The sequence below is a fragment of the Calliopsis andreniformis genome, chromosome 9 (genome assembly GCF_051401765.1).
Source record: "Calliopsis andreniformis isolate RMS-2024a chromosome 9, iyCalAndr_principal, whole genome shotgun sequence".
NCBI lineage: Eukaryota > Metazoa > Arthropoda > Insecta > Hymenoptera > Andrenidae > Calliopsis > Calliopsis andreniformis.
The window spans coordinates 20,702,842-20,713,585 of record NC_135070.1 but is presented as its reverse complement, the minus strand read 5'-3'; the positions used below and the strand labels follow the sequence as shown (position 1 = coordinate 20,713,585).

Genomic DNA, 10,744 nt, shown 5'->3' with positions numbered 1-10,744 from the left:
CAACGCGTGGTCGCCGGACAAAGCTCTTCTAATTGTCCCCATCAACGACGAAGAATGGACCGCGGGCCTGCCGCTGACAATTTCATTTGTAATTTGCATAAGGCTTATTAAAATCACAATGGACGTGGACCCACGGGGATGCTCGATCGTGGTGGTCGCTGCCTCTTTTTTTTGGCTTGCTCGATCGAGAATAATCACGGTCACCGCTGCGCTCGTAATTGAACTTTAATAAAGAACAGGACTCGCGTCAACCGTCTATTTCTGCAGCTACTGTGTCAACCACTTGTAAGAAACATGATGGATAGAACGATGAAATTTCCTTTGTGATACTTACGATTAAAACGAACGACGAAATAAGTTGTCTTACGCATCATTATATCCATGGGCACTTGACTCACTTTTGCACTTAAAAAAAGGAAGAGAAAATAATAAGTACAGAAAGTGTCTAGAACAAAATTTGTTGCACAAAACAAGAAGAAACTCTATTATCCTTGGGTAGTTGAAACACTAAAACTTCCGTAATTGATGATAAAATAAGCAAAATAATTAAAGAAAAGTTTTTTTCTATGAATTGCGATAACAGTAAGACCTCGTTTCCCGAAATGTGTCGCGCACGTGAAAGACGGCGCGGAACTGAACCACCTCAAAACGCTATCATATCGCGCGCCGCTACATTCCCCCACCAGCTTCTATCAAAATGCGTCTACGCACCTCTTCGTTGCACATGAAAAAAATTCTTCTAGTATAATTTGCAAAGGAAAATCTTACAAATTGAAATCTTTTGCAGTCGGATTAAGTTTGATGACTAATTAACATGACGGAAATAAAAACAGATTGTTCAGATTATTCTGCTAATGTTATGTACATATATTTGTTATTTTTTAATTCAACATAAACCTGTATTTGTTTAAAATTAATGCCGGACTCTTGGACAACTGTTTTCCCAAACACAGGTACCGAACTCATTATCGCGAACATATCCCTCTTTGCAGATGCAACCACTGTTACAAGTTTTGCTCGGCGTGCATGGCGTTGACTCCCAAATATCAATGTTGTCACAGCTTTTCTCGCATGATGGATCCGCCTCGCACAAAGTAAATACTTCGTTTCCCTTACACGCAGTTTGAATCTGCACTACCTTAAGTTCTTAAAAAATTGGGAAAACAAATTTGTGATTCATTCAAATTTTAGCGTGATTATGAATTGAGAAGCAAAACTTACTATGGAGTATCGTTGCCGTATCTAGTCCTTTAAACAGCAGTAGCAAAAGACTGAAGCCGATGAAAACACAATATACACACGGAAACTTCATTTTCCTCGAAGTGCAGAAGAATACAAACGTCAATTGAATGACTGTAACTTTATACCCGACTGCAAATGCAGCGCGATATCTGAATCGGTGCATTATTCAGAGAACCAGTTTATATCACAAAGCAACGTAGTCTTCAAGCGGAAGTTTATAAATGACGCATCCATCAGGAGATAAAAAACAAGGCAGAATAAAACGGAAAGAAGCATACAGGCTAAATTTGTAGTGGTTTTCATAAAAGACAACGAAAGACTAATGGCTTTCTGTTCTCGTGTTATGTATTTGTGGATCTTTGAATTGTACAGTAACTCGTTTACATACAACATATATAAGTGTCTTACTAGTAAATTATTTGTATGATACCTTAAAATAAGTATTCGTAATAAAGACGACGGGGGATTGGGATAACGTGTTTCGAAACAAAGCGGTGTATGGAGAATCCATGAATGCTCGACACGAAGGGAGAGAAACTATAATCCCTTACTAGACTCTTCGCAAAGATGATTCGCAAATCGGAACCGATAAAATCCGTAAGTGATAGACGCTTTTCCTCTTATAAAGCGGAGGGGAGTTCGAAACATGAGGATTTCAACACGTTAAAAAATCGACAATTCGGAAAAACAATTTCGAATAGCTTTGTTTTTTCGATAAAACAACACATGATAGCCACGACTTCTCTAACTCCGATAATGTATGACAATGAAAAGCCACTCGCGTATATATACTGCGATCGAATACTTCCCTTCGAAAGTGCGTGTCGCAGCAGAAGCTTCTCTTTTTTCATTTCACCTAAATACTTACGCGATAATGTCTTGATAAAGTAAGAAAAACATCGCTACGATACGACAGTAAGTACTACAGTCGAAATGTGTAAAATCTTTCTGCTAACAATAAGAAAAAGACACATTACACGGGGGTTCTCGAGAATAATCGTTACTTCGCAAAACGAACACACTGTTCAATCTCGATGAGAAAATTCGCACGTACAATACTCATTCACCACGAATATTTACTACGTAAAATATTCATGCGCGAGGTATGACAATCGAGTGAAACGACTGGCGAACATAGAATGATATTTGTCGGTGTGTAACGATCACACATCTACTTTCGCTGAGCTTGGTAAGAGTTAAGAACGAAGAACGTGATAAAAGAAAGAAAAGTAGCATTTCCCTCGACCGTCATGCCCAATCACTTCTTTACGATAAACCCCTCTCGATCATTTTCTTTCTTTATTTTAATTATACCGACTGCACTCGGTACGACGATAGTATGAAGTCTATGTATCTCACGTGATTCGGTCGATGTCTAACGTTGAAGAAAAGTGTAACTATATCACAGATGAAGGAGAAGAATCGAAGAAGCAGCAACGGCAACGGGGTTTCTACCAAATCTTAGCGGCAAGGGCTCTCTGCATTAAAACATTCTTGCTTCGCTGCTTCATGCGCTCAATGAAGTACTCCTTGCCTTCCAGGTTATCGTCGGCAGGTCCAACCTCATTCTATCAACAAACGAGAGTTAGTTGGCTCCTAGGTCGCATGTTCCCTGCACGCGTGGCTCATCACCATCATCATCATTATCCTCATCATTTACTCCTCATATTTATCATCATCCGGATTATCATGATCGTCATCACGAAGACGCAGGCTGTTCTTTCGCGAAAGCCTACACAGAAGAGACCTAACCAACCTTGTTAGTCGTGTCGCCCCCCTCGCCCTCTCCCCACCTCTCGTAGTCATCGTCGTCTCTCTCTTCACCTTCGCTCAAAGGTCCATCTTGCCTCTTACTGGGAGGTACATTCGAGCCTCCGCCTCCTTGCTGATGTTCCATCACGTCATCTCCACCTTCGAGCATCTTGTTGATCTTTTCTTTCGCCTCATCGACCTTCCTCATTGGATCAGGTGAGTAACTACGATCGCTGTATCGATCGCGAGAGGCAGCACGACGGTCTCTGAAGTCCCGCCTGTCCCGAAAATCGCGGAAGCCCTGCTTACCGTGGAAGAATCTGCCACCACGGTTACCGCCCCGTCCACGTCCACCGCCACGATTGTTGAAACCACCGCCACGTCGATTACCGAATCGATTGTTGTGTTGATTGTTGTAGAATCGATTACGATTCTGGAAATTGTTACCGCCGCCACGATGATTAGGGTTATTGAAACCCTGGAAACGCGGCTTATAGTAAGTGCCGCGATTATTGTACGGTCTGAACTGTCTCTTGCGGTAGTAACTCCTATCTCCAGACCTGCTACGGCTACGACTTCTTGTGTACGACCTGGAGCGTGATCTAGATCGTGACCTACTATATGTGCCTGAAGGAGATCGACTGTATTTTCTTTCGTAACTGCCGGATCTGCGGTTCGAGTACGATCGCGAACGGCTCCTCCTCGGCGAACGAGATCTCGACGAGCCTGAACTAGAAGCACTGCGCGATCTGCTGCGCGAACGTTTCGCTGGACGATCCCTGCTCATTCTTTTAGTCACAGCACCACCTCGACCGGTTGACTCGCGTTTCTTAGGCGTCTGTCTATGCTGTCGTTCAGCTTCACTATCAGAATCTGTTCTGGGTCCTTTGGCCTGGTTTTGGTTTTTAGTTGGTGGTGGTGGACGCGGTGGCTCTGGTGGATGACCAGCGCCACTATTACCACTTTGCCCGATTGGCTGAAATTTGCCACCGAGATTATTACTAGAGCTGAATTTTGTAGGTGTTGTCTGCGGTGCAGATATCGATGGGTCCTTGTAAGACTGGAATTTGTTCTGCGGTTGTGGTGTGGGATATTTTACTGGTGCTTGTTTCGGCATCGGAGGTTCTTTGGGCAATGGAGGTGGAGTTGGTGCAGACATCGGTTGAGCGGCCGCTGCTCTCTTTTCTGCTAACTCCCGTTGCATTTGCTTCCTGATGTTCATGGACTTCTCTAGTGCCGCGCGTTGTAGCTTCTCTTCTAATTCGTTATCGTCATCCTCCTCACTGTCCACATTGGACTGCATTTTTTTGTTTTCTGGGGGTACGTCTTGCCATTTTTGTGGTAGGACATCCTTTTGTCTAAACATATAAATTAATAAACGAAATTTAAGAAGACAACAATAACAGTACGTTACTTTCAAATGATCACAACAGTCGATTCTTACCTTGCAGCTTGTGCAGCTTTCCATTTCGCATTCAATGCAGCTGTGTCTAAAGTTGGCAATTTTGGTTCGGGATGAATCAACTGAGACTCTTGTTCGAAGATGTCTGTAAGTGGTTTTCTTTGTATCTCTGTACAATGAAATTAAACCCATACAATATTAAGAAAACTATGATAACAGACAATACATGGAGATAAGGAGTTTGCTTTTCAAATCTTTGTGATCTTACCTTTACGTTGTTGCGCAGTCATAGGTATTCTTGATTCTCGTTCGTGATACGCTTTTGATGCTTCATCTCGCTCCCTCTCTCTGCGCAGCTCCTCCTCTCTGCGTGAACTCTCAGCGAGCTTCTCCGCGTTGCTAAGAGGGGAAGCTATGTCATTATACTGAGCTACATACCTAGTAAATATAAAAACATAAATAAAATACGGTATGTTAAAACCGCGGTTCCATTCATGTTTTCTTTTTTAAATTTATTAGTTACGACGAATTAGCTGCTAAAATGTGAACTAAATCGGTACAACTAAAACCGATATTTATACTACACTTACAAAAATATTCTTTGAAAAAAATATTTTTAAAAAAAGATAAAAAACCACAACGAAATATGAATTGGTCATAAGGGTTCCAACCTTTTTAAGACAGCAGTCTCTTTTTCAACTTTCGCATAATACGCATTCAATTTCGATTCCAATTGCTCCAAATCCGGTAACGAAGACTTTTTCAAAGCTTCTAAATCTCGTTCCAGTTTGTCTTTGTTTTTGCGTTTCTTTCTTTCCTCCTTCTTCTTCTTCTTACGGCTTTTCTTGTCTTCCTTTTCCTTGTCCTTGCCCTTCTTTTCCTTCTTCTTCTTCTTCTTCATTTTCTCACTCTCAGAATGTTTCTTCTCCTTTTCTCTTTCCCTCTTCCATCTAGCCGTTTCTTCTAAGAACTTCCTTACCTATGTAAAAACAGATATTAATAACCAAACAACAATAAACAGTACGTGAAAAAAATTAAAAAATAACGCTTACCTTGTCTTCGTAATCTGAATCGTCTTTAGTCTGTTCCAAAAATTTGCGCACTTTTATTTCATAATCGTCCATTTTGTCTCGGGTATTCGAACTGTAGGACACCGGAGCAATTACATCATGCACAGCTGTTGTAGCAGCTGGTGGATTGTTGTATTGGGCCATCCGTTTACTGAGGGGTGAAAGTGAGCCACGATGATCTTTCTTGTGTTTCCGTTTGCGGCTAGGCGATCGAGATGCTGATCGTGAGCTTCCAGACGAAGAAGAACTGCTGGATTCTGAACTCGAGGAACTAGAGGATCCACTTGACGATGAACTGGAACTCGAACTCCATCTTTGCCTTTTCTTCGAACGTGATTTCCTCTCCTTCTTGCGTTTTTTCTTTTCCTTTTTATTTTCACCGACATCATTCTCCGTCTCAAAATTCTTCAACTTATCTAACGGGTTCAAAAAGGACGTAAGCGTCTTCGATGTGATATATTCGATGGAGTTCCTAGCTTCCTCATGATATGGCGCAATTGCCAGACAGTTCTCATATGCTTTCTGCGCTTCTTCATACTTCTTCTCATCTTCGTAACTTCGACCCAATGCTACGAGCGTTTCCGCCATGTATTTTCGAGCGTTTGCATGAGTCTGATTCAACTTCAAAGCTGTCTCGAAATCATCGATTGCTTTCTTGAAACTACCGCTATTAGCATATCTGTAACACATTGAAATATGTGTTTAGTAGGTATATTGTCTTAAAACTTATTGCGTTTATTTAAGGTTGAGTAACTTACAATGCTCCACGGGCTACTAATCCTTCGACGTTCCGCGGGTCCACAGTAAGAGCTTTGTTGAGACACTGGAAGGCTTCTGTATGACGTCCAGCCTTGAAATGGTCTATACCCTCTGCGACACTTCGGAACGCCCACTTACTGGCCTGCGCCTGCCTTAATTCAGAAGCATATTCATTGGGCGGGAACCTTTCTCTGTGAAACAGCGTTCGATCATTATAATTAAAATAAAAAAAATTTAGAAAAAAACAATTTGGCCGTATAACAGAAAAAGGTTTTCAAAAGAAAGGCAGATATATCTTACCTCAAACCAACCATGTTGGAATGGTTTTCTTGCCCAAGACCCATCAGGTCGCAAAGGTATTTGATGTTGTTCGGGTTGTTGAAGCCAGTACTATTCTCCAACATCGCTTCGTACGACTGTCCTTTGTTGTCCATCGCTTTCCTACACCACAGAGAAAAATATTCGGTTATAAACATGCAAAGATCACATTTTGACCTTTGCCAAAAAGAGGATACCAAAGCTACTTCGTTAACGGTAAAACTAAAGATTTGATAATCATGACAACCGATCTTCGTATAAGATTCCTGGATTCGTTTCCTGGCAGAGGGTTTCTCTTATTTTGTGCAGTTCTCCCTTTGGTTTTTTTTTCGACATCTCGTCGTCTTATCGATAGTTAGACTTATTAATAAATTATGAATGTCCTTTGCTGCTCTTCCTTACACGCGTATTAACGTGCGGCACACTCTTCTCCGTCATCGTTCGCTCCTGCGTAACGATTTCATCTTTTCCCTTCGATCTGCATGAATTATTCAACGATACGACACTAATGCCAAAGATGCTTCAGCAAAGAAAGGTTTCTCTCGTTTAGAAGAGGGAAGTCGGACACCTCATGGTATTAGAGTCGATCAAAATCTACGTTTGTACCGTTAACAAGCAGCAGGGGTCCAAAACAGGGATACATTGCAGAAAGTTGGTAGGTTTCCTTTATTACCAGATAATTTCTTATTTATAAATTTACAATGGTACACAACCTCATTATTATGTAAACTCGTCTCTCACCTTTCATGTACCGCTAAGACGTATATTTCTAGTATTTTGTATCATGTTTGTAATCAGAGGATTTCTCAACACAAAAGCACACAGCCTATCATCAATCGACGGTGGTTTGGTATTTTTTATAAGTTTTTGGTGCGATAAAATAAATTGCATAGCCCTAGGATAGGTTGGGAGCCACGCCTGAGTATATATTATCTTCCAAGTTGACCAAAAAAATTTTTTTTTTAGATGTAGTAGTACTGTCGCCTGTTTTTGCATTTTGTGGTGTCAATTCGAACATGACATCATTTTTTTATATTTTTATTTGTCAATTTAAGCTGTAAGTTTAAATGAGGCATTATTATGATAAGGCGCGATTCTTTTGAGGCTTAAAGGTAAAGGTTCGGGCGATTAAGATTTTAGTTGTTTGGTCTCTGCTTAAAAACTTCTCGTTAATTTCATGAAAATATACCAACTTCTTATTTTCGATAATACGAGTAATGCAAAAAATCTTAATAGTACGATAGTAAGTATAATTCCAGTATTTCACACGTTACAATGACTGTTTCTTTAACTTATTAAGATATTTTAATTACATGGTTTAATTTCTAATTACATACTATTCGTTCACAATATTATATTGCTTGGAAAAGGTATTTTAGTAATCCATAGCAGATAGAGACCAAACAACAAGAAATCATTATTATACCTACCGTCTGCAGCACTCACTCTGACCACCCAAGGCTCAACATCTCATACTGGAAATGCAACCTCAAAAGACATTGATGTCATTGGCGCCATAGTTTGGCTGGTGCTTTGAGAGTAACATATCACAAACGTAGATAGAATATTGTGCGCAACAGAGCCATGTCAACCAATGCTCAAGGTTTGAATCATTTGTATCACATTATAAATTCATCATCATACTGACTATCAACTTTTACGTTACTGAGAGTGTCTGGCACCTAAATTCATAAAAACGTGTAAGAGGAATCAAATCTAATTTACCTTGTTTTGTTAGTATCACAGTGCGTCTGTTAAATCTCAACTTCTTTTGGCCACCATACCATTTTTCTTACCTTTTCTTTTTAACGAAAGAACATTAAACAAAACACTAAAGATACAAGAAGTTTGTACTCTCACTTATGCAAATTATGAACAAGGTAACTACACTGTCGATAGAAGATGCTTTGCGATCACGATTAAGATTATATCGAACCTAAATTTTCGGAACTACCATTGTAAGAGAAAGTTCCCCCTGCCTCCGTTAGTGCAACAGTGCTCTCAAAGTATATCGCAATAAGCAAATGAGAGAACGACTTTTAACTCATAAAAAAAATGTTCAGTCAAAAGTGCTACTGATGCGTTACAAGACACTTTTACCATGTGTATCATGTACATGTAATTTCCTATAGTGATATTCATGTCAGTTCACAAGAGTTAGTGAAGCATTGTAAAATACAAGGAATGAAAATACTTATCCGAACTGTTTGTTACTTACTTATAAGCTTCTGGAAGATCATCTGAATGGATAAGTCCCATAGGTGGGTGTGGGGCTTGCCCTTCACGGGCAGGTACGTTCATAACTGCAACAACTCGTTCAGCTTCAACGTTAACTTCACTGACTACGACGCAGATGAGATCATTTGCCATGTAGCCTCTTGTAACACCTTTCTTGTCCACTGCCGGCACTGTGGCCGTGTTCAATATCAGAGCCTATTTTAGATAAACAACTATTTTAGAAACTGATAGAAAAGCACAGGATACCACAGTACAATTGATAGAACGTCCTTTCAACATACCTTAACTCCTAAATCAGTCACAACTCTGGGGCAGTCGCTGCAGTTGCAAAGCACCTTCAGAAGAAGTCCAGCAGCACTTTTACCCATCACTTGCGCGTAAATAACATCTCCAACGACCAAACTCTGCAGAAGAATTTTTTTTTTCGTAAAGTATTTCCATTACATTACATATTTTAGTGAATATAATTAATATAATCACCTCCAAAAAATTTCGAATCCGTTGAGATTTTTCCATGGTGACAAAAGTGTCAAGTCCTGGCATTGTTGCATAAAATTCTGGAACAACAGAGGTAATACATTAGATTTCATAATGTTGCGCAACATTCTAACTGCTATTCTGCAATGGAAAAAGAACAAATTTTACCTTCATCTCCCAATTCTTGCTTAATGGGTTCAACTGTTTTTTCCAAATTTGCCTTATCATAGAGGGCATCTGCTTTCTTTGCAAGGAACTGTTGCAGCTTTAGCCTTTTTCCTCTATCACCAAAACTATTAAAAATGCAATAAAATCTTTACATTCTAGAATTTTTTGTTTCTAACTATAGTATTCTGATTACAATAAAATGTGTATACCTAAGAGTCTTTTGCCGCTGTTGATAGATTTCAAAATTTGGTTCCTTGAGATTGAGCAAGGCGAGTTCATTCTCGTTGCGTTCTCCCTCCCACACTTTCTGCAACTGTTGACCATGGTAGTTCAATGCTTGCGCCACAAGACGCGCATCCATTGATTCCATTTTGATTCAGTACTGCAAGCAACCTAGTCCTGCAATACTATGAAAATCGGCAGATTCGTAATGTTTTTCCAGTTGAGGGACTCCAAGATATTATCCAAATCAATTTAATAGCTGCCTCTCTGACTGACTGCTCAAAATTGGCATGCAAAAAAGAACATGGTCCAACACAGCCAAGAATACACGTGTTTTTTGTAATGGAATTATATCGCTTTTCTATCTCTTCACAATGATATATCCAGAAAATTCTGGTATTTCAACCGACTGAATGGCTCTGTCGTATACTAGGCGACGCAAGCATCGGTTTCGTACGGTTCTGAACACCCTGAATCGTGTATCTCCAAAAAGGAGTGGTATTCTGCGCAAGAACGCGCTGCGACATAAAGCAAATTACGAAGCACCGGTTCCCTGAGCGATTTACCTGTAGCCGTTGATATTCCTCCGGCCAATCGTAACAACGACGCAATAGAACAAATCCGTGGAATACTGTTTTATGCGAGAGGAACACTTTACGCAGGAGAAAAGGCGCGTTATATTGATTTATCGATAACAAGATGGTCGTCGGGAAGCCGGATTGCAAAGGCTGGCGGCGCCATGACGCTCCCAAATGGCCACCTCGTTTATTCCGACGCTCATCCACGCCCAATTTTTTTCATGGCCATGCCAGACTGGCCAAAAAAGAACCCGTTTTGTTACTCACCGTTACTCCCGTATTATCTTCCGACGATCTGTTAACGTGTTTTCCAATTATATCACGGTCCTCTATGTAACATCGTCGACGATTAAACAACTGCCCGTCTGAATTTCACCACACGCTGAATGCAAGTCACGATTACGACAGAGCCGGAAACGACGAACCTGAAGACGCCTGCGTGAAACCACTTTCCCCCTCCCTTTTTCCACGAGTACAAATGTACACGTCACTTCCGGTTTGGCGGTTCAATTTAAAAT

At 40.5% G+C, this 10,744-nt stretch overlaps 2 protein-coding genes and 1 long non-coding RNA gene across 5 annotated transcripts; all 3 read right to left on the bottom strand.

The window, feature by feature from the left end:
• Positions 1-849: 849 nt before the first annotated feature.
• LOC143183780 (serine protease inhibitor) lies at positions 850-1,321 on the bottom strand. The gene is made up of 2 exons (XM_076385494.1): positions 1,222-1,321; positions 850-1,146 (listed from the first exon to the last, which is right to left on the bottom strand). Exons 1-2 carry the CDS (start codon positions 1,310-1,312, stop codon positions 914-916), a joined length of 324 nt encoding a protein of 107 aa, XP_076241609.1. The 5' UTR covers positions 1,313-1,321; the 3' UTR covers positions 850-913.
• Positions 1,322-2,274: 953 nt separating this feature from the next.
• On the bottom strand, positions 2,275-10,600 carry LOC143182885 (uncharacterized). 3 transcript variants are annotated; one of them, XM_076384197.1, is made up of 14 exons: positions 10,494-10,600; positions 9,636-9,833; positions 9,427-9,551; positions 9,262-9,338; positions 9,063-9,185; positions 8,762-8,976; positions 6,526-6,666; positions 6,225-6,416; positions 5,449-6,145; positions 5,068-5,375; positions 4,665-4,834; positions 4,439-4,565; positions 2,999-4,352; positions 2,275-2,810 (listed from the first exon to the last, which is right to left on the bottom strand). In XM_076384197.1, exons 2-14 carry the CDS (start codon positions 9,794-9,796, stop codon positions 2,694-2,696), a joined length of 3,807 nt encoding a protein of 1,268 aa, XP_076240312.1. In that variant the 5' UTR covers positions 9,797-9,833; positions 10,494-10,600; the 3' UTR covers positions 2,275-2,693. The 3 variants fall into 3 exon arrangements, with proteins under 3 accessions (XP_076240312.1, XP_076240310.1, XP_076240311.1); XM_076384195.1 differs by having other exon boundaries at positions 2,275-4,352; positions 4,439-4,541; XM_076384196.1 differs by having other exon boundaries at positions 2,275-4,352; positions 4,665-4,795.
• Positions 7,285-8,727, bottom strand: LOC143182886 (uncharacterized). Its single transcript, XR_013002532.1, has 3 exons — positions 8,340-8,727; positions 7,974-8,225; positions 7,285-7,598 (listed from the first exon to the last, which is right to left on the bottom strand). It is a non-coding gene; the product is annotated as an uncharacterized LOC143182886 (long non-coding RNA).
• Positions 10,601-10,744: the final 144 nt, after the last annotated feature.

Bases quoted from the DNA above. Each gene is read 5' to 3' on its own strand.
- LOC143182885 (XM_076384197.1), bottom strand. From the start codon at position 9,796: ATGGAATCAATGGATGCGCGTCTTGTGGCGCAAGCATTGAACTACCAT. The intron at 8,977-9,062 runs GTATGTTGAAAG...TATCTAAAATAG, and splicing joins TGACTGATTTAGGAGTTAAG to GCTCTGATATTGAACACGGC. The intron at 4,835-5,067 runs GTTGGAACCCTT...TATATTTACTAG, and splicing joins GAGACTGCTGTCTTAAAAAG to GTATGTAGCTCAGTATAATG.
- LOC143183780 (XM_076385494.1), bottom strand. From the start codon at position 1,312: ATGAAGTTTCCGTGTGTATATTGTGTTTTCATCGGCTTCAGTCTTTTG. The intron at 1,147-1,221 runs GTAAGTTTTGCT...CAATTTTTTAAG, and splicing joins TACGGCAACGATACTCCATA to AACTTAAGGTAGTGCAGATT.